The following is a 23998-nucleotide window of genomic DNA, read 5'->3' as shown; positions in this document are numbered from 1 at the left end:
GCTTGGGTAGTGGAGGTTTAGGTATGATCATGTAGATATTGTGGTGTTTCTGGCTGGAAGGTCGATGAGGTCTGTCATGTATCCCGGTGCCTCGCCGTAAATTATCTTGTGAACAGTCGTGCAGATTTTGAAAGTGATACATTCTTTGATTGGTAGCCAATGCAGTTTTTCTCGTAGTGGTTTGGCGCTGTCAAAACGCGTTTTTCCAAATATTAGTCTGGCTACTGTGTTTTGGGCTGTTTGAAGTTTCTTTATGATTTGATCTTTGCGTCCCGCATAGATTCCATTACAGTAGTCAGCGTGACTTAGTACCATTGACTGTATCAGGTTGCGGAATATTTCCCTCGGAAAGAATGGTTTCACGCGTTTAAGTTTCCACATTGATAAAAACATTTTCTTTATGGTGGACTTCGTTTGGGTCTCTAGTGATAGGTTACGGTCGACTGTCACTCTGAGAATTTTCAGGTTGTCTGAGATAGGGAGGGTGTATCCTGGGGTGTTAATGTTTGTGGGTTTGTATGTATTGTATTGGGATGATATGATGAGACAGTGTGTTTTTTTCTGTGTTGAGTTTTAATTGGAATGCGTTTGCCCATGAGTTCATGATGTTTAAACTGCGCTTGATTTCGTTGGTGATTTCTGCCAGATCATGTTTGTAGGGGGTGTATAGTGTAACGTCATCAGCGTAGATAAATGGGTTAAGGCCTTGGCTAGTGGAGTCATCATGAGATTGAAAAGGATCGATGATAATGGTGATCCTTGCGGCACTCCGCAACCTGGTTTCCACGGAGGCGATGTGTTTGTTTTTGATTTCACTTGATATGTTCTTGTAGTTAGAAAACCCTTGATCCAATTGAGGGTGTTGCCACTGATTCCGAAGTATTCTAGGATTCTTAGCAGTATGTTATGGTTAATCATGTCGAACGCACTTGACATGTCAAATTGGAGGAGGAGAATGCTCTTGCCTAATGCTATTTCCTGCTTGAATTTGGTTAGGAGAGTGAGTAGTACTATTTCATGTGCTGTGTTGGGGTCGAAATCCTAATTGTGACTCATGTAGTATAGCGAATTTATTTATGTAGTCGTTGAGTTGTTTGGTCACCAGTCCTTCCATTAGTTTGACTACTAATGGGATAGATGCAACTGGGCGATAGTTGGTAGTGTCGTTTGATTTTTTTCTTGCTGTCTTTTGGGATTGGGGTGAGCAGGATGTTGCCTTTCTCTTTGGGGTTGCTACCCTGTTGAAGCATGAAGTTTAAGTGGGATGTAAGATGTGTTATGAAGTGGTGAGGGGCAGACTACATGAGGCAGCTGGGGCAGGTGTCCAGTTGACAATGGAGTATTTTTTAATCGCCTGAGTAACTGTGTCGGTGCTGAGGAGAGCGAAGTTTGACCATATTCAGTCGGCAAGGTATTCACCAGGGGTCTAGACCATTTATGAAGTTTTCTATGTCCATGTTGTTCTTTTTTTTTTTTTATTTACTGCATTTTCAATACCTAAACAGTATACACCTGTCAAGTGAAATACAGCCAGTAATACAAAAATAAAATATCATCACTTTAACCAATATCTAAATAGCTTTCTTAGACCACGAAATAAGGGGGGCTAGGAATTAGAGAAGATTATAAGGTATATAACAAACAAATTTAAGACGTCTTACTTCCCAACTTCTTCTACTTATTTAATTGTTTTGAATTGAGAAAAGATTTCAGCTGCTCAGGTAAATAAAAAACATATTTAGTCTGACCCAACCTTATAATACATTTACTGGCGTAAGCAAGCAAAAAAGATCCTCCTGATTCTAATGTTCTAATTTTCATAGAAAGAAAAGCTTTCTGTCTGTGTTGTTCTGAGGTAAAGTTTTGCATAAGTTTACGATTTTTTCATTGAAATATTTAGCAAGGTTGTCAGCAGATGGGATGTCGGTGTTGGTTGAAGTGACTGGCGCTGTGCCTAGTAGTTTGTTCACGAGGTTGTATAATTTCTTTGTGTTTTTGTAGTCTGGTCCAATTTAGGTTTTGTAGTATGACCTTTTGGTCTGTCTTATTGTGTATTTGTATTTTCTTTGTTGTTGTTTCCATGCGTTGAGTGTGTGTTCGTCTTTTATTTTTTCCATGCACATTCCAGTTTCCTTGATTGTGTTTTTAGTTCTTCGTTGAACCATGGTATTAAGCTGTGTCTACGTGAAGTTCTTGTTTGTAGGTGTGCTATTTTGTCTAGTATGTGTCTGCATCTGTCACGTCTGTGGCCGTGACCACCCTCAGACTTACCTTATTCCTGGGGGTCAGCTTCCTAGCTGGCTCCTGTTTCTTCTGTCTGTCCTTTCTGATCTAGCTCTGGCTCTCTGTGCTGGCTGCATCCAGCAGCATGACACTAATTGCCTCACTATACTGCACCTGTGGGTGTTGCCTGGGTGAGCTCTCTCTCTCTCTGTGTGTGCTGGCTGCTTCCAGCATGACTCTAATTGCTTCACTACACTACACCTGGGTGTGGGAAGCCTCTCTGTGTTTCACTATGCTTTCTGCCTGCTCTGTGGTTTGTGCCTGAACAGCCTCCGTAGTTGCTTAGAGATTGCTGCAGCTGTGCCTTCGGTGTTGAAGGGCTTTATTAAGCACTTAGAGACTGCAGCCTTTGCCTTTGTATTGCCAATGCCTCCGCAGTGCCTTAGGTCCCGAGGTTAGTGTGCTGTTTGCACAGTTAGCTTTCCTTGTTTTTTCTTGTGGGCTTCCATCCCTTCTGCTTTGCTAGTTACTATCACCTGTGGGCCTTGCCTTCTGGCTCAGGGTATTATTGCTCTGTGGGTTTTCAGCCCTTCTGTGTTTATTGCTCTGTGGGCTTCCAGGCCTTCTGTGTTTATTGCTCTGTGGGCTTCCAGGCCTTCTGTGTTTATTGCTCTGTGGGCTTTCAGCCCTTCTGTGTTTATTGCTCTGTGGGCTTTCAGCCCTTCTGTATCTCTTGCTCTGTGGGCTTTCAGCTCTTCTGTGTCTATTGCTCTGTGGGCTTCCAGCACTTCTGTGCCCATTGCTCTGAGGGCCTCCAGTCTATCTGTGTATATCCCCTTTATCTGTGGGCTTCCAGGCCTTCTGGGTGTATTACTGTGGCCTGGGGGTTTCCAGCCTTTCTGTGGGCTTCTAGCCTGTTATCCCTGTGCAGTGGCTCTGCTCCCTGTCTGAGGTTGGTTAGTGGCTGATGCTGCAGCCATTTCTCTCCTTTCTATCTGTTAGCTACTGTAGCTCCAGTCTAACCCTTCCTCTGGCAAGCGTATCTGTCATTCCCATTCCCTTGAGCTTAGCTGGTGTGTAGCTCCTGTGTCCTCTTCCCTGCCTGTCTGCCTTGCTTTAGCCTAGGTACCTGGGAGTCCGCTGGATCCTGACTCCGGTTGTTCCTGTTGCTGGTTCCAGTTCTGGTTTTCCTGTAAGCCCTACCGGCTGCTCGGACCTGAGGGCTCAACCCTCGGGAAAAGGCAGCTAAGCGTAGGTGAAGCCTACTCCAGTGTGTTCCGGTCCGGCGCGTTCCAGTCCCGAGTGTTCCAGTGCAGGACTCCAGTCCGGGGTTCCAGTCCAGCCTTGTCTCTTCTCTGCTCCGAAGGTGATCTTGCCTGCCACTGCCGCTCCTTGGCCGTGGTCCAAGGACTCACGTACCCAGGGTTCCCGGGGAAGAAGCCTGACAGAATACCAAGGTCCTCTAGAACACGACAGCATCTTTTGTCCCATTCTGTTTGTGCTGTCCAAGCATTGTTGTATATTTGTTGCCAGAAGGTAATCGGGTCTATTTGGCCTCTCGTGGTGTGAGTTGAGTGATCTCGTGTGTTTAGCGAGCCCCTTTTTCGCCATTTTACAGATAGGTTTAATTTGTAGTGGTTGGACCATGGTGTTTCTGTCCATCTAGTTTGTGTTATGGTTAGGTTCTGGTCGGTGGACAGTTTGTATGAGATGAGGTCTAGTGTATGACCCTTCACGTCGGTTGTTTGCTTGTATGGTCATGTAATATCACATAGATGAAGGAAGTCCTTGCATTCTCATGCATTGGTAGAGTTTGGGTCTTCAAGGTGAAGGTTAATGTCTCCTAGTATTAGTGTATTGTGGTTGGATACACATACATTTGAAATGAAGTCCATAAAGTCCATCTGACTTTCGTTCCAGTTGCATGGTGGCCTGTAGAATAGTACACAATTTAGGAGGTCGATCAGGGTTTTATGGTGAATTCTGATTGATGCTATTGCTAGGTGGGTTGTTATGGATTCCACGGTGGTTTCAATCATGAGATGAAATTGGTATATAAGCGCTATGCCCCCTCCTCTTTTTTTTTGTTACATTTGTACTCCACGCTTTCCCACTCATGGCAGGCTCAATGCGGCTTACATGGGGCAATGGAAGGTTAAGTGACTTGCCCAGAGTCACAGGGAGCTGCCTGTGCCTGAAGTGGGAATCAAACTCAGTTCCTCAGTTCCCCAGGACCAAAATCCACCACCCTAACCACTAGGCCACTCCTCCACTCCACATTTTTCTTTTCCAGTGGGTGATTTTATATCCTGGGGGACATAGGTTTAAGATGATAGGGTCCTTCTGATCATGGATCCATGTATCTGTGATGAATAGTAGATCGAGCTTCTCTGACGTGATCCAGTCTGTTAATATTGTTGTTTTGTTTACTGCGGATCTGGCGTTGACGTAGCCTATTTGGATTTTTTGGTCTGGGTCTTCTAGTTTCGGTGTTATGTGGACATTTGTTAGTTGTCTTTTTTTTTTGTTTGTGTTGTTTTTTTATGACCTTTCTTTTCTTGTTGTTGAGGTTGTAAGCCTGTTGGTTCTCTTCCTTTGATTTGGTTACTGTCGGTTTGGTGTGATGTGTTGTGCTTGGTCATTATTTGGTTATTGAATAGTATGGGTATGTTGTTGGTTTCTGCGGATGGGGTGGTCATTGTTAGATGGGTCATGGATAAGAAGTAGTTTGCTAGGAATAGTTTGGCGATGTTCATTACGGTATCTATTCAATAGATTTTAATAGAAGACTATTGTTGTATTCAGCATTGAAGAATAGTCTCCCGGACCTTCGTATTAGCGTAGCAATCTTGTCCTTCTTGAAAGTTGTGTGGCCCCCTTCGAGCGATGATAGTGTTATGTTACAGGGGCGTGATTTAGCGGGATCAAGCATTCGCGGGAGGATAAAAATTTAGTGACAGAACATGCACTTTTTGTTTTGACGCCGGCACTACTTACAGTGTGCAGCGATCACTAGTCTTAACCCATCGCTGCGGCTCTCCATTTTCCTTCTCTTGGCAAATTTTGAGAGAGGTTTAGTAGACTGGAGTGGAAGTGAGGCTATCTAGTTCGTTGTAAGGAGGGAAGTCATTTGGTTAATCTCTGTTTCTAGTGCCTCGTGCAGCCGTCACTGGTGTTCACTCAGAGCACAGCAAGTAAAACTGTGAGTTAGTTAATCGTGGGGAGGTTTAATAGGCTTGAGTGGAAGTGTGTCTGTCTAGTCCAAAATTCACAGGGAAGCCATTTGATTAATCTCTGTTTCCACTGCCCCTCATGTTCCTCAAGGAGAGGGCTCTCCTACCTCTTCTCACTCCAAGGTTGGCGTCGGTCAGCCATCAGGCCCGTCGGCAGCCCTGAGCACTCGAGGTTCCGCCTGTAGCCTCAACACCATTATCGCTCCGTTCTCTTGGCTCTGTGCCGACCACTGGGGTCGGAGCTCCGCCACTTTTCTCTCGGCGGCTGGGCAGCGCGCTAAGGTTGTGGTGCGAACTGCCTGCATTCCGAGCAGGTGTCGCTATCCCGACTCTGTGGTTCCGGGTGGCGGCCGGGGCATACGGGCGTAAGATTGTTTCTGCTCCGGTCGCCGCTCGCTACCCTTCAGCTGCTCTTCTCCGCTGCTGCGAAAGGTTGGAGTGAGGATGGGATGGCTGGCTGGCTGGATTTTAAGTGAGTTTAGGCCACTCTGTAAGTTTTTATATACTTTTAGATCCTGGCACTGCACTTTTCTTTGTAGCTAAAATATAGTGATTGATGTTGGTTTTATGTACTGTTGTCACTATGTGCGTTTTTATTTTTATCTCTTTTCAAATATTTTATTTTTTGTATTTTAGTGTCTGTTGTAGTTTTATAATGATGCTTGTTAATTTTTGATTCAGTCAGGAGCACTTTTTTATGTTTTTATTTTTTGGCACCATCTAGTAAGATTTATAATTTTTACTTCAGTGGTATTTTTTGTTTTAACTAGTTTTAGGGCCCTGTTTACTAAGTCACACTAGAGGTGCACTAGAGTTTTTATTTCGCTAGAGATGCCCTAGCGTCTCTAACGTTTAGCATCCGCTAAAAAATATAGCACACCTTAGTAAAAAGGACCCTAAGTTAGGGTGTTACATTAAGACTTGTGATAATTGGGCTAATACATTTGTTTGCTTTTTTTTTTTTAACTCTAGTTTCTTAATGACTTTTAAACCCAGCATGGGTATATAAGTTACAGATCCGCTAATACTGATCTTTTTTTAGAGATATTGTTGTATGTCTGAGTGTACGCTGCCATCTTCTGGAGAGCGGCTGGTAGAACGGTTTTTAACTGTGTTGACTTACTTTTTCTGTTATATTGGTTGTCAGTATTGATAGATCTATAACGGCACACTGCTAACTTTATAGTGCTTTGCTGCGTTATTTGCAATGGTGCCTGCCCTGAGAGGTATGTTGGTGAGTTTTGGGTTATTTTTTCAGCCTTTTTCTATTTATGTATATATTCTTTTTTATATATTTATTATATATCGTTTTTTAACGTCCAGTTTGATTTTCTTTTGTTTTATTGTAGCACATTTATGGTAGTGATAAGTTGTATTTACACCACATAGGAGTATGTCCTGTTTCTACTGGCATGCTCAGTTATATGTGATTATTTATTGGCAGTTATTTGATGAAGAATATATACTTTTTTAAGTTTTTTAAATGGATTGTGGTATGTATGTAACATGCACTATGGGTTACACAGTCAGGGTGTTATTGATGTTACCATTAGACTTTCATGCACTATCATTTGTGCTTATTATAGATGTTTGTACACCATGAGTTAAAGTTCTACGCTAACATCTCTCTAATACATTCAGCATGTCACACTTGAGGTTTTATGATAATGTTTCTACTACTACTACTACTATACTGCATCTATCAAGTAAGAATGTCACATTTGAGACTGACACACTTTCATGGATCATTCTATGTTTGTCGTGGTATTGTGTTTTTTTTTTTTCATTTTTCCATCTTTTGCTTCGTTTTATATTCTTATTATTTATTATTGTTCAATTAGATTGTAATTATGATTATTTATTATTTTGTAGCCCCTGATGCAGCCCTTGTGTGGGCGAAATACTGCCTGTGTTGGGCATTTTCTTGATTTGTGTTTCATCAATAAAGATATGTCTGCATTTCCAATCGATCTGCTTGGTTTGTATCCACATTACAGTTTGCAGATTGGTTGCCCTGCTGTTGTCTGAAGAAACATCTACCATCAATGATTCTCTCACAGGAGAGGATTGCTTCTGAGGAACCGGTAGAAAATAAATTCTATATAATGGAGGGAGAGCCTCTTGAAGAAACTTATAAAACGTTTCTTTAGGTGACTGACACAAACTGAGGAAAATTTAGAAGGCGCAAGTTCAAAAATCTAGTACAGTTCTCAACCTTCCTTTGAAATAAAAGATGATCTTGTAGTTCAGTAGCTTGATAATTTTTAATCTGATTAACTTTGTCTGCCAGTTCTTCAATCTTCCTTCCATATGTTTCCAAAGTGTCTTCAAACTTCTGTATCTTAATTGAGTTTTCACGCATCATAAAAAATGCTAAGGAGTATACCTTATTATAGATTTCAGTCCACATCAAATAGACTCAAGAGCTACCTCAGATGACCTCATCAGGGAGGAGGAAGGAGGAATAATCAACCCTTCCCTTGAGCCTTCCTTGGACCCTCCAGAAGCAGCCTGTGCCTCAGCACAGTTCAAGGCAGCAGAAGGCAAGGTTGGCCCTCCAACAGGAGCTAACAGTGGCAGTATGATTCCGGACGCCAACAGCATCTCTGACAGCGTCCTACAATGGAGTGCAAGAACAACCGCTGATTCAATTGGGCTCAGCAATACTTCATTCTGTAGTGCAGGGCTCTTCCTCTCACCCTGTGTGCAGAAATGTCCGGGTTGATGCTCAATCGAATGAAGCTAGTGACCTCCATCTGCCACAGAGGGAGTCTAACCAGGCTGGAAGGCACCTGGGGCTTCCCTTTCTGTTTAGGAATCCAGAAAGAAGGTAAGACAAAGTAGATAGAAGAACATAACAGAAGTCCAGACAGAGGTCAGTTCAGCATGTTCTTGCTGGCTGCTATCTTGAAACCCCACACCCCTTTTCAGCTGGATTTTCAAGTACCATGCTAAGCAATCCTCTGTGGAAGAAAGGGCTTTTGTATGTTATGCCATCTGTATGAGACTTACTTGCAATATGACTAATTGTCCTATAATTTCCTCTGTACCCAATTCTTCTGGAAGTTAGGCATCCCAGTGATAGAGGCAAACAACTACACTGTCCTCATCATATGTGATAACTTCACAAAGTTTAACGTGCTTTATACTTTGAATCAATAGAAATGGTCACACCAAAATCTCATTCAGCCATCCTGATTTAAATGAAATCACTGTTTGTGTTTAAGGCCTCAAGTGATATTTTGGATAGCAAATGGCTTTTTTAAAGATTATGCTTTATTAAAAAAAAAAAAAAAAAAAACTTTCTATACAGTGGTTTACAAACTATAAAAAGTATGGAAAGAACACCAAATAAAATTGAGATTACCTGTCCTATTTTATTTGGTGTTCTTTCCATACTTTTTATAGTTTGTAAACCACTGTATAGAAAGTTGGTTTTTTTTTGAGAACACAAGAGTAACCACACATAGTAAAACATCCAGAGAACTGTTCATCACATGCAATACTGTGACTCACAAAACTCTATCAGGTCAATAGTCAGTAAACGCTTCATAAAAAAATGTATTTTCAAAGCCGCTTTAAATTTTTTGTTAAGAGTTTCCCATGGACAGAAGGAGGAAGAGAATTCCAAAGTTTGGGGACAAGAAAAATAAAGCACACTGACTAATGGATTCATAATAGGCACGGGATGGAGCACGGAGAACTAAACTAGTGACATCATGGAATGAAGGGATCTAGGAAGGGTACAGGGTAAGATCAAATTGGACAAGTAAGGAAGTTCACCTGAATGAAGGGCCTCATGAGACAAACTCAAAATCTTGAGTAACCAGTGCAATGTTTTCAATAAAGATGAACAACGGTCAAATCCATGAGCATTACAAAGGAAACAAATGGTAGTATTTTGTAATGTCTGTAACCCTTTAAGCTCAAAGACCTGCATACACCATACTGCAACAGTCTAAACATGAAACCAAAAACACATGAATTAGCGCGTGCAAGGCTGTATTGGCCAGTAGCTTCTTCAGTGGCCGTAGCCTGCAAAGAGCTAAGAATCCAGATTGCAAAACATTTTTAATCTATTTATGAAATGAAAGAGAAGTGTCTAATATAATTCCCAAGTAACAGAAAGAATCAATGACTATGGCACAGGAGACAAAAAGAACTGGGACCAATGATGGACGAATCTAACAGCATGTTACCCAACAAGTTGTGATCTTATCTTTATTAAAAACCAACTTATGGTCATGAAACCAGGCCACCATTGCTTTTAAACATGATCGTAGTTTACAGAAGTTACTCTCACTATAAGGCTAGTAACAATGCATTAAACCATGTGACTCAACAAAAATGAAGATTTAGAATTTTTTTGTTTTTTGGACAGAAATCTTTAGGGCAGGGTTGCGCAACCACGGCCCTTAAGGGCCACAACTCAAGTTAGATTTTCAGTATTTCCCTGATGACTATGCATGACATCTATATGCATACAATGGAGACAGTGCATGCAAATAGATCTCATACATATTCATTAAGGAAATCCTGAAAACCTACCTGAATTGCAGCCCTCGAGAACCAAGGTTGCCCACCCCTATTTTAGGGCATAGATTACCTAAATACAAATGGCAACATCATCAATTTAAGCTAAGTAGTTGCACTCTGCTGCTAAGGTCGGGCAACACTGCTCTATACCCATTTATGAACCTAATATGTATTTGAAAAAATGTCCGATAACCTACTATAATAAAACTCATCCTCAACGTTCTGAGGACACTGACGTCAGTGAAGCCAAGCCACTGACAACAGTTCCTTCAGGTTCGAAGGTTCGTGGTGGTGAAGCCACCAGGCCCCGCCCTTGCATCAAACGTCATGACATCGAGGGCGGAGCAAACGTTGAGAACCGCCTACAACCGAAAAATAAAACCTGTCTGAAAAATAAGTGAAATTCTCCCCCACTTAAATACAGACCATCAAATAAGGATCCTGGTTCTATACAAGTACGCACACAAACACATAACATGAGCTTTTAACAACTATAAGATGCACCGATGCAACAAGCACCAGTAGCTCTCTGCCGCCATTTGCTAGGAAGTTCACGTTTACCTGCTGCTTCACATACCCGGGCGGACCAACCCAAAAGACACAACCTGTAGCAAGAGCAGCAATGGATCCTGTCACACAAGAGGCACCTCGAGTGGGGAGAGAGAGCAATGCCTCCCCCACCCAGGAGCGATGGCATAAGGCACACACCCTCCTCCTCCGCCTACACAAGAACTCCTTGAGCACTTCCCTGGTCGACAAGAGCAACTGCCAAAGGAAGAAGCCGGTTACGGGGCGCGGCAGGCAGTCCGCTCTATGCTCCTCACGGACACGCACCCAAGGTGCTTCCCCACGCCGCAGGTTGAACACAGTGCAAAAGCGAGGGAGAACAGTCAGCAAAGTCTCCGCGCTAGCAATACCGCCTAGGGCGCGCACACAACCCCAACGTGCACGCGCGTACGTCTGAGTGTGTGTGTTTGAGTATCTAAAGGGCGGAGCAACGATTAGAGACAGTGCTCCAGCCTGGTCCAGCCCCGCACAGCTTGATTGTAGAATGCCTGCCCGTCTATTGGCTGTCTTCGTCGGCCCCTGTAACGTATGCTCACTGGCTCAACCAGGCGAAAGGGGGTGTGGACGAAATTATGTAGGGAAGAAGACGGCCGGGCCCACTATAGCCTAAGGGTGCGGAAGAATCGCTGCTTTGTATGTAGTAAAGACGGAGCCCTTGAGGCCTCTTTGCACTTTTTCTGACTTTGCTTTGTCTTTCTCAAGAGGGGTGAGCGGAGGAAAAACTGGAGGGGGACGGGACAGGGGGAAGGAGGCCGGGAGATGGAGGGGGGCCCCTGCCACACACTCTCAGTCTTTCTCACACACACACACACACTTGCACATTCTCTCTCACAGTCACTCTCACACACACTCTCACAGGCACACCTTGCTAGCGTCCGTTTCATTTCTGTCCGAAACGGGTCTTTTTTACTAGTGTCCTATAAAAGATAAGCAGACCCATTTCCATTTGTGAAATGGAAACAAAACGCAATGGATAAAATATTATAAGCTCCCAAAGCAATGTTTACAGCTGATCTATAAACCACATAATTTCAGATGTTGAAAGTAATTGCCTATAGTAGGTAGAATATTTGTTCTCTCTTTTGGGTATAATATTTATTCACCAATACATCTCCTTATTACCTGTTGAGTAAAACAAATTGCAGTACTCTTATTTTATGAGCACAATAAATAATGCCTTATAAAATATTTAAATATTTTCCTTACAGTTGGTCAAAATAATGCTCCACATTTAACCATGCAATGTCAAAAAGAGACTCTTTCTAACAGATATTTTTAACAATTGTACAAATGTTCAGCATTGCTCCGCATGCATCTCAGGATACACTGATATTATTTAACGAATTTCACAGATAGATGTAAATTTAATAAAGTAGCATAATATATCTACCAGATGCTTTAAAAAAAATCTATGCAAGACTAAACAAAAGAAACTTCTTTACCCCTTGGTGAACAACTTTAGCACACTCTTCTGCCAGCTTTCCAAAGAAAAAGGTATTGATGGATGTGATGCTTGAACTCGACTTCCCTTCTATTGATTCTACAAACATAAAACAGTCAGTGTTATCTCCCTCCCCACAAAGAAATTTCAATTTTAAGTTTAAAATTAATATCCTATCTTGTGTTGGGGAGCTAAGATCAGAACCTCTAAGAGATCTGTTTTTAACCTGACAGTTTTAGTTTGCTCCAACCTCCAATTAAGTCAGATCTGTTGCCATGTGCCTCCATATGGAGATTTTTCCCTTATTTCACATCCCCCCACCCTCCCCAAACTCCAACAAACTTAAACCCCAAGTATAAATAGCAGCTGTTACACATACAGATGAGCAAACATATATAAAAAACATTTTTAAAAAGGGGGCTACTTATATATCGGAAAGCTCACCGCATCTTAAACAGAGACGTGGTTAGGATACAAAGAGGGAGGGGTTATGACAGGTCAAACATACCAACTTGTGTTGCCCATTTTATAAGAGGAATACATATGTATATGAAAAAATATCCATGTTAGTAAGACATGAATAATTGCCTGCTGAAAAGGTAGGTGCAAAAAATGAGGGCAAACCCTCCCCTCAAAATACCAAACCTTTATGATTCTTTTCCCCCAGACAAGGACCCCTCCTTACCCCAGCCTCCATATTTTTCTAAATTAAATCATAACTTATATTTTACATAAGGTGACAAATTTCTTTAACACCAAAACTTAACACATTATTAAAACACTCAATGTGAACGGGCTGTGTCAGTAGTACTGCACCGCCAGCCGCTACATAAGTACATAAGTAATGCCACACTGGGAAAAGACCAAGGGTCCATCGAGCCCAGCATCCTGTCCACGACAGCAGCCAATCCAGGCTTTGTAAACAGGGGCCTAAGTAAGCACTTTTCAACTGGTCTTATTTATTAAAAAGGCTTGATATACCGCATAGTGAATAATAGTGCTACTAAGTGGTTTATAAAACTGCCAAATAAAAAAAATAAGGAGGGAAAGAAAAGGTATGAAACAGAAGGTAAAGCAGAAACAGAAGGGGAGGAAAAGAAGGAAGGAAAAGGCCAAAGAGTACAAATTTAAGATCTTTTGTAAGGGGTCCTATTACTAAGGTGCGACGAAATGTGGCAGCGCTGGTGCAGACGCGTGTATTGGATGCGCACAGGTCCATTTTTCATGCCTATCTTTGGGGGGGGGGGGGGGGCAAAATGGAAGTGTGGCAAGATGAAAATTGGCAAGCGTCCATTTTGGACCAGAGACCTTACCGCCACCCACTGACTTACCGGTAAGGTCTCACGCGTTAACTAAGCGGTAATCGTCAGCGTGCGTACAATGCCAATTTCTTAAGAAATTTGAAATCCCATGAGTCGCCTTAAATTACTTCCAAAAACGTCCACACTGTTACTTTTTCTATATTAAACAAAAAAATATATTCCCGAATTCCCAGTCACTCTCCTTCACTACAATTACAAACTTTTTTTCCCGCATATCAAACACTTCCAATTGCTAAATAATCCTCGGTTAACCCATCTGACTTCACAGAGAGACCATTTAACCTGTTAAAATTTAAGCTTCTACAATACTCTCTCCGTGAATCAATTTTACCCACAACTACCCTTTTTCCACACTCTTTCTTTTTTTCTGTAATCATCACAAATTAACTGACAAACTTGAGGCAAGATAGCTTAGAGTTCCAGGGTGTAATTAGCTCAATAACAGAGGCAACACTACTAAAGGCTGCCCCCTCTGGCTCCCCCCAGTAAGACAATGAGGTCCTTCACAGAGCTGTACTCCTGTACTATTTTGCTTAAACCACAGCCATCCCCTTCTGCAATCAAATTTCATCCACGACTTTATATATATATTTTATACGCACACTTCTACCTTTTTACCTCCTTTCCCAGGAAAAAAATCATTCCTGCCATGTTAGCCATAGTACCATCATTAGATCTGCAGAGCAAACATTCTCTCAATCCTGCCTTTTTACACATATAGTAAATGACGGCAGATAAAGACCTGGACAGTCCATCCAGTCTGCCCAACAAGATAAACTCATTTTACATGGTACGAGTTTGATTTGTCCTTGCCATTCTCAGGGCACAGACCGTAGAAGTCTGCCCAGCACTCTTCTTGTACTAAGTTCTGAAGCTAACGTCGAAACCCCTTGAAATTTACACTCCAGCCTATCCATATCTACTTAGTCACGATCAGGGCATAGACCGTAGAAGTCTGCCCACCACCGGTTTTGCTTCCCAATTACCGGCATCATCACCTAATCTCCGCTAAGATTCCATGGATCCATTCTACTGATAAAAACCATAGGCAAGCAAAACTATCCAACAGGAAAAAAAAAACTCCATCATCTGCATTCCACAATCAATATGACAGGGGGAATCAAGTCATAATCAGTGAAGAAAACAGAAGGCGGCAAGTGCATCTACACTACTGAAGTACACTTACCATGGCACTGTATGTCCAAGATACCCCTCACCCCAACATCTTCACAAAATCCTTATTTTGCTGATTGACTCCTTGCAGTGGTACTGTGAAACTACCACTAGGGGTCAGAGGCATCATTTTAAACCCCAGCTGCTAATGAGGCAGGAGCATCCGGGAATCACTCCTGCCATGACATGGAGTAGAAACCAGGCATGGAACAGGAATTAGGTGCAAAGCATAATATGGTAGACTCTCTAGAAGGCAGAAAATGCAGGGCAGGCCCACCAAGAATTGTTGAACCAGCAAGGGAATGTCTGCCTGGCTCTACTTATATACAATCACTGATTAGACAACTCTTGCTGGTTCAATAGACTCCTCCAGGGGTGAGCATGTCTATCTACCACTAGACTTTAGGTTTCCTTTAACCTGGTGTCACGTATACACAGCAGGAACCTGGGTTTGTGAGCCCTTGGGCCACTGCCGAGGAGCGGCAGCGGCAGGAGAATCACCCCAACACCAGATAAGGCAGACCGGAACTGAAACACAGTGGACTGGAGTAAGGCTTCACCTACACTTGGCCACCTTTCACCAAGAGTTGAGCTCTGGGCTTCAGGCGGCCGGTAGGACTTGCAGGACAAGGCAGGACACAGCAGCAAGCTGACAAATACCAGGAACACTAGAAACACGCTGGGTTCCAGGAAAAACAGCAGGCAAACGAACAATCCAGAAACAAGCCGGGTCAGGGCAGGCGGCAGGCAGAAGAATAGTTCAATAAACAATCCGGGTCTGGGCAGGCGGCAGGCAGAAGAATAGTTCAATAAACAATCCGGGTCTGGGCAGGCGGCAGGCAGAAGAATAGTCCAATAGACAATCCGGGTCTGGGCAGGCAGCAGGACGAAGAATAGTCCAAAAAACAAGCAGAGTAAAAGTCACCAACACGAAAAGCACAAAGGCACTGCAACACTTCACACCAAAGGAACGCCTCTGAAGAAACTGTTGCAAGGCAACTAGGAACCTTACCAGGTGGTTAATAAAGGCAGGTCACAAGGGAGTTCACCAGGTAAGGGTGCTGCTTGGTTCCAAAAACTCCCAAAACAATCTGGCGAGCTGGAAGATCCGAACCGGACCAGCATATCTTCTGGAACACGGGAAACGGTAAACCAGCACTTCACAGCATTCCCCAGGTCTAAACCCCGGGGACCGAGGTGACTGCGAGCCAGGGACCTGGGCACAACCGTGACAGTATCTCTCCCTTAAGGCCTCCCCGGGCTTCTCGGGAGGTCTGGGTTTCCCTGGATCTTCTGGGTGAAATCGGCTGGCACGATAAGGTAATCTTCCAATGTCCATATCCTTAGGCGCCGGCCGGGAGCTGGCCAGTTGAGGGCGAGACTGGGCTTTGTTTACCAAGCGGTGTTGAGTGCCTGGCACTGGAGTGGAGCTACAGGCCATGGTTTGCTGCGAACTAGTCTTTTGATTCTTAGATCTCCGGCGCTCCGGATTGTCCTGAAGCTTAGGTCCCGGGGTCGACTTCTTACGTAACGTGCGGGATCTCTGGCCCCAAGGAGGCGTCTCAGCAGTCCTGTTGGCCAGATCTGGAGACCTGGGCCCGTTACCAGATTCCACTTGGCACTGGCTGATCGGGGGTAAGGCACATGCACAGGTCATCCCCCTTGTAAAAGTCTTAGAGTCCTGAGAGTCACTAATATCCGTCCATGCATCTGAATCCTGGTCCAACTGTTCGCCGACCACACTATCGGTGTCAGGGATGAAACAAAGTTTTTGACACGACTCGCCCCAGTCCACGATCTCACCTTTACCCCAGTCTAGGACCGGGTTGTGTCTCTGTAGCCAGGGAAGACCTAAAATGATGGGTTGTACTGCTGAAGGAAGGACATATAGAGAGATATCCTCCTGGTGATCGCCAATCTGTAGGCCCACAGGCAACGTTTGAGTATTTACATAGCCTTGGATACTACCATACACCGAAAAAAGCGGGATGGTCTTAGGTAGTTCTTGTGTAGGAATGTTCAGTTGCTGGACTAGAGATGCGGTTATAAAGCTTCCACCTGCCCCAGAATCCAAAAAGACCTTAGTATGCTCCTGTTTATGTCCTAGGTCAAGAACCGCTGGCATGAGAAACTGAGTGCGCAGAAGGTTAGAGGATTGGCTTACTCCAGTTCCTGCAGTTAATCCTGGCCCTAAAGAGCCGAGTTTCTGTGGGCAGTTGACCGCGTAGTGTCCCGTTTCACCACAGTACAAGCAGAGGTTGAGGGTCCTATGTCGCTGTCTTTCTTGATTTGTGAGAGGGGTATGACCTAATTGCATGGGTTCTGCCGGTGGTTGCAGGGGAATCTCCCGTGTACGAGGAGCCGGTGGTAGCCCTTGTTGACTCGGCGTCTTCATACCTATCCTTTCAATGGAACACCGTTCTTTGCCCCGCTCCTGAAATCGAATATCAATCATAGTGCACAGTTTAATCAGGTCATCCAGACAGAAAGGTATGTATGGGGAGGGCGCGGCGAGGGGCGATCCAGTTCTGCCCCAGGCCCAGCTATGTCTGGGGAGGGTTATGTTGAAGATACAGGGCATGCCATAAGCATTGCTGATTACATGTGGATGCATTCGCATTAATTGGCAATGCACTTACCTTTCATTAAAAGTTTGTTCTGAGCAGTAAGTGCATGGGTAAACACTAGCCACATCTCCAACAGTTACCACAAAGCCTTTTCACTTATTGTGTGTTAATTTTTGCAATCAATGCAAAGTAACTGCAGAAAATTTTACTGCATTTAAATGAGTTGGTCCCAAAGTGTAACAACATATCAAGTCATTTGATGTCAGTATCAGATTTCAAAGGATGTTATTTTATAGTTTAACCACAAAGTGCTACTGTCTCACAGCAACAGGTATTGCATGCACCTCCACCACCAGCTGGCAGTACATATACCAACCAGTAGTAAACTATGAGGCTAAGTTTCAAATCACATAGACTACTATGTTAATTTGAAAATATATGTGCTTTGAAAATGAGCACCTAAGGTTCAGTCATTAGGTTTCACAATTGGATTTATAACAAAGGAAATGAAATACACATGTGAATCACAGCTCCCCCAAGGATATGGGTGTGATAGAACAAGAAAGGGGGAGGGGCACAGTGGGAAAACAATACTTCACTGAATTATTTCGAGTCACTTAAAGAGTAGTTTTATACCTATTTGAAACCTACTTTATAAAGAACTTGCTTACTGTACTTTTCTTTATAAAATACTAGCATGTGGCTGCAAGTGTGCCTTGATTTAATGCACAGTCACTTATATCATCCCTAGGACTGATGTTCTTGCATGCATAAATCATAGTATTTTATTACGTACACCCATACTGCATGCCTCACCCAAACTCCATCATTTGCATGCCCATGTTCAAAGTAAACACCATGCAAACAATCCCCCAGATCCTGTATAGGTCACCCAACGTTGGGCGTGGATCACAGATCCATGTGCAAACTAATTAGGTGATAATTATTAGTGTTAACAAGCACTTAATTGGCAGTAATTAGGAGTTATACGCATATTTGCCCTATGTTCTAGTCTACAACATGTGTACCTAAATTTCATAGCATGCAACTCCATAGGAGGTGTGGCCATGGAAGGAGAATGGGCAGGTCAGGGGGCTTTCCTAGAAATTAAGCGCGATGATATAGAATACCTGCATTTATGCTATCAGTTAGGCATAGGCATTAACACTCACACCCAAGGTGAAGCCCAAAATGCACGCTATGGTTCAGTCACTAGGTTCCACAATTGGATTTATAATAAAGAAAATGAAACACATATGTGAATCACTGCTTCCCCAAGGATATGGGTGTGGTAAAACAAGAAAGGGGGGTTTATGGTGGCGCACACTAAAAATTATAGAACACCTTTGTAAAAGACCCCCTTAAGAAGCAGTTTCAAGCCAGATTACAAATCATTAATAATTAACAATTACATTTTGATCATACATTTTGTTCATACATTTTCAGCGCTCAATTTACTTTGTTAAATGTAATGTTTAATTGTGTGGACACAATTAAACATTACATTTAACAAAGTAAATTGAGCCCATCCTGAACAAAATAGTTGGGCCCATGGGTCCTCCCTGAAAGCTCTGAACTGCAGTGAAAAACCTCTTCTAAACCATGGTGAAAATATTTGTCTACTGTTTGCTTTGGAAGGCTGATGTGAAACTAATCTTTTTCTGTTAAGTGAAATAAAAAAAAAAAAACCCCTTGTGTGACTTTTTTTTTTCTTTTTTGTTATTGGAAGCTGTCAAATTAAATACAGTTTTGAACTTTGCTGGTATGGCTGACATCCAGCCAATTCATCCATCCCAGTTTTCCAAAGAGACTCTGTCCTGACATTTCATGTAAGTGTGAGAAAAAAAAAAGTGACAGATGTCACAGCCTAGCTCATATGAGGCTGTATGGGAGGAAAGAAACAAAAAACATTTTTTCTTTAGAAAACAAACACTGGGAGTCATGAAGCTCCAGTAGGCTTGGGGCAGACACACATATGCATCTATGGATGTGCCAATCTGAGAGCAGAGTAGAAAAGCATTAATGAAATCTTTGTAATTGGCTCCGCCACTCCTTACACACTCCAAATATCTCTTTTGAGCTATGCTGTAAATTAGTGTTTCCCAAAGTCCAGTCCTGGAGTACCCCTTGCCAGTCAGGTTTTCAGGATATCCACAATGAATATGCATGAATGAGATTTGCATATAACGTAGGCAGTGTATGTAAATCAAGTTCATGCATACTCAGTGTGGATATCCTGAAAACCTTACTGGCAAGGGTTACTCCGGGACTGGACATGGGAAACACTGCTGTAAATGACTGTGCCCATCTTTTTCACAATATGTAAAAACCAGATATGCCTGCAATATCTATCTGTCGGCCTCCCACTTAGCCATCTCTCTCCTCTTCAATCAGTCCAAAACTCTGCTGCACGACTCATTTTCCGCCAAAATCGCTATGCTCACATTAGCCCTCTCCTCAAGTCACTTCACTGGCTCCCGATCCGTTTCCGCATTCAATTCAAACGTCTCTTACTGACCTATAAGTGTATTCACTGTCGCCAGTACCTCTCCACTCTTGTCTCTTCCTACACCCCCACCCTCGGGCACTCCGTTCTGTTGACAAATCTCTCGTCTGTCCCCTTCTCCTCTACTGCTAATTCCAGACTCTGTTCCTTCTATCTTGCTGCACCACACGCCTGGAATAGACTTCCCGAGCATGTACGTCTAGCCCCGTCTTTGGCTGTTTTCAAGTCCAAGCTAAAAGCCCACCTCTTTGACGCTGCTTTTGGGTCCTAACCACTGCTCACTTGCCTGTACCTTTTATCCCCTCCTCTTTAATTCCCCTTACCCCTTAGTTGTTCTGTCTGTTACCTGTCTTATTTAGATTGTGAGCTCATTGAGCAGGGACTGTCTTTATGTGTATGGTGTACAGCGCTGCGTATGCCTTGTAGTGTGCCTAGTAGTAGCACACAAAAAGACAGGGTGGATCAACCCCTATGTGATCAGTAAATCTATAAATACATGCAGTATGTGCTTCAGATGCAAAAAACCTACAACATGTACACAAAGTACTCAGTAGTAAGGCAACAACTGAACAGGATTTAATATTTAATTTGAATACCTTCCAGTACAGCTTTGAATAGCTTCATCCCATTTCCAAGCTTTGTCAAAGGATAGTTTATCAAAACCAGTCCCTGAAAGGCCAAAAGAAACAGACAGAAGAGTTAGCTAAGAGCAATAATAAAATACATATTAGGGGTACTAAAGTCCCAATCAGCAACTACTTAAGCCATTCCAGTTTTTATTTATTTATTTATTTGTAACATTTATACCCCACACTTTCCCACTCAATAGCAGCAGGTTCAATGCGGCTTACATAGAAATCATGTTAACAAAGTGATATAAAATGGATGCAGCTATGGTATTGCAAGTAAAGAGGTAATCGTTATGTGTGGATAGGTAAGATGGGCAAAAAGGAGGATGAATGAGTTAGGGGAATGGTAGGAGGGAGTGTATAGGGATTAACATGTAGTTTAGTATGGGAAACTATTAGGGAGGGAAAGGAAGGGGGATGTATTAGATAGTGTAGGGAGGGTATGAAGAGGGATATTATTTTACATTCTTTTGTTAGATATTCTTTTACTTGCACAGATATAGCTTAAATTCTTTCCTTCTCAGGTAAGAAGATGTTTAGAATGATTTTTGTTTTCAAGTTGCAATGTTGACATACTGCTGTCAATATATTCCACATTGAAAGAATAGAGGGCGCAACTGCTTAAACCCAAAGAGTCAGCTGTTGTAGCAGGGATGCAAGTGACCCAGCCTAAAGGAGCACGACTGAAGTTGACTGAAGTTTAATTTTAGAACCTACTTAGAAAGATCAACAAGTAGTATTTTGCTAGACTAACAATACACTTGTGATGAGATTTATGTTCTGTCATCAGGCCTATGCAGAATGAGTTAATGGTATTGCCCAAACATGCAAGTGAATTACAGAGTTTATATTTGTTTTCAAAGTTGGCGTGGAGAAGTGGCCTAATACTTAAGAGAAGTGGGCTGAGAACCAGGGTTCAATCTCCACTGGCACTCCTTGTGACCTTGGGCAAGTCATTAACCCCCAGATTCTATATTGCGCGCCTAGAGAGCCGCACCAAAATCCAAACAGATTTTATAACAACATGCGTACCTAAACAAGCTTAAGAAGCAGAGCGCTAATAACAGCACTTAACAAGCAATAATGAGCACTAATTGGCACTAATTAGAATTTACGCACACAACTCACTAAGCGTTATTCAGTAACGAAGTGTGTTGAACTTCTAACACGTGCAGGCAAAAAGGGGTGTGGTTATAGGCAAAGAAATGGGCATTTTGTGGGCGTTCCGAAATTTGCATGCTTAGTTATAGAATATAGCCCAGGGCGCATAAATCTACACGCAGGGATTTAAGTCACGTTTTCGGTGGCGTAAATGGATGCACATAGTTTTAGGCGCTGAGATATCAACTAAACGTATTTTATATACAGAGCCTATTTATTTATTTTTTTTTATTTATAAGAATTCAAATTTACAAGCAATAAAATAATTTGCCAGAAATACAGAGAAAGTAATACACAAGAATTATTTCAATCAGGTAATTCTATACTCTTCCTTAGACCACAAAATAGGGAGAGTGAAACAAGATTATATACAGAGCCTAAATATAGGTGCCGCTTAAAGAATAAGCTTAGTTGGCACTGATTTCCTAACCAATTTTTTTTTTATATAGAATCTCTCCCTTAAACCTCTATTATCTCATGTGCCCTCCAGGGCCAAGAGAACTACCAATGTACCTGAATGTAAGTCACCTTGAGCTTCTACTGACAAAAGTATAAGCTAAACTTATATCAAGTGTAAGGCTAAAGGATGTTTTATTTGCTGAAATGAGAACACTGATGGAAAATAATGCCTGCTAATAGGTAACGAAACCAATGCCACTATTACATCCATGTGTTTGCTTCTCCCAAGATAAGGCTACCAGGTCTTGGCCTGCTCAGGACCTGGAGCAAAGACATTCTCCACTGTAAAAAAAAGAAGCAGACAACCTAAAAGTTGCTTTATTGTAAGGGAGGAACAACGCGAAGTATATGAACAACCTGCTTAAGTTCTACTGAAGATTTGTGGCAAAGAACCAAGCTTTATGTTTTTAAATCATATAGGAACATGATCAGAGCTCTCATCACCCAATGAAATTCAAACCAGCTGAAAAAGAAGCTTAACAACATTAAACCCTGGATCTCATTTATACAGACTTCTGACATTCCAAACAAAGAGTCTGATATTTTTTCACAAACATACCTACGCAGCTCCTACAATTACTTAACTAGAGTCACTTTTTCAAACAAGTCACAAAACCCCATAAAAGTGAAAAATTCTCCAGTCCTTATCACATCCATCTTACCAGTTTATAAACAAAAAGCATGCAGGAAAGCTGTACAACACCTAGGTATTTTATTTCTGTGCTTTAAGACAGCTAAGTCAGGTATCTGTCTAATTTATGCTCAAATTTGGGTGAGGTATATGGTGATCTTCTACCAAAAGCATATCTGCATGCATAGCCAGTACAGCGAATTAAACCATTTTAGTAGACTATTGCCTACAACTGTTTGAATTCTATAAGCTGGGTATGAATAGGACTTCTAAACCACGATTAATAGCGAAATGCATGCCAGCTTGGTGTCTAGAGGACAGACGTACTTAACTGGTCCTTCAAACAGTAGAAGTTACTTTGCAAAAACAAAGAACAAAAAAAAAACACCTTTTAAATGAACTGAGTGCACTAGTCAAAACAAGCACATTTACTGTAAAACAACAATGAAATAAAAGGCTCAACTTTCTGTAGCTGATGGTTGCAATGACATGTGACAAGGAGAATGCATCCTAAGTACACTTTCTCCCTTCAATAGTTCACTGTTAAGCAGCTTTTTTAACAAGCAAGTTATACACATACCATTTGAAATAAAATAGAGCAGTTGCCATGAGATAAAGGTTAGCTGGAGATGGTATTTTATTGGATTAATGTATTTGTGCTTAGCACTCGACAGTTATACTTCCTTTTTTAGGATGATACAAAATGAATTAAGGATGATGATGTCTGACTACACTATTAAATTTTTGGCTAGATTATGTTAGCATTATTTGCCTTTGAAGCTGTAGAACTGAGATCTTTGCTACTTTTCAAGCGGAGGTCTGCTTGTCAAAGGAAGCTGAAAAGGCGGGATGAAGCAGCAATGAGACTGGGGCAGCTGGAAGCTCCCACATCTACTACTACTATTTATCATTTCTGTAGCGCTACAAGGCATACGCAGCGCTGTACACCATACACAAAAAGACAGTCCCTGCTCAAAGAGCTTACAATCTAGATAAGACAGGCAGACAGACAGAACAATTAAGGGTAAGGGAATAAAGAGGTGAGGATGAAAGGATAGGGCACGGAGTACCCAAGGGGGGGGGGGCATAGGGAGAGACTAGAGTGGAGAGGTACTGGGGAGCGGCAGAGTGAATGCACTTATAGGTCAAAAAGAGAAGTTTGAATTGAATGCGGAAACGGATAGGTAGCCGGTGAAGTGACTCTTACCAACCCTCTCTTTTCACCACTGGCTATAGGTGTAAGTTATTGTGTCTTGTGCAAAAAAGGGAGTGGAATAGGGGATTTCATTTGTGGTTGGGTAGTGTGGCTATTTTGAAAACATCCACGGTAAACGGCCAGAATGTTTTCCTTTACCACAGATTACTGTGGTTTACCGCAGATCCCCATCCCTGTGTCATTCTCTAGGCCAGATTACTTAAAGAATAAGCTCTCTATACACCTTTGAGACCTCTAAGATCCTCTCAAGGAGCATCACTATATGTACCCTCATCAAAAGAAATTGTACTATGTGATATCCGCCAGTGAGCCTTATCAGGAGTAGCCCCCAGAG

At 42.4% G+C, this 23998-nt stretch overlaps 1 protein-coding gene across 1 annotated transcript in view; it reads right to left on the bottom strand.

Moving 5' to 3' along the window:
• POT1 (protection of telomeres 1) overlaps positions 1 to 23998 on the bottom strand; it is a gene marked incomplete at its 5' end in the record, with an annotated part of 199990 nt that overhangs the window by 163797 nt on the left and 12195 nt on the right. The window contains 2 exon segments of the mRNA XM_030216827.1: positions 12002 to 12099; positions 20165 to 20237. Coding sequence (XP_030072687.1) covers positions 12002 to 12099; positions 20165 to 20237 — 171 coding nt within the window.

Source organism: Microcaecilia unicolor, chromosome 10 (genome assembly GCF_901765095.1).
Source record: "Microcaecilia unicolor chromosome 10, aMicUni1.1, whole genome shotgun sequence".
NCBI lineage: Eukaryota > Metazoa > Chordata > Amphibia > Gymnophiona > Siphonopidae > Microcaecilia > Microcaecilia unicolor.
The sequence above is the reverse complement of the archived record's forward strand: the minus strand, read 5'-3'. Positions and strand labels throughout refer to the sequence as shown.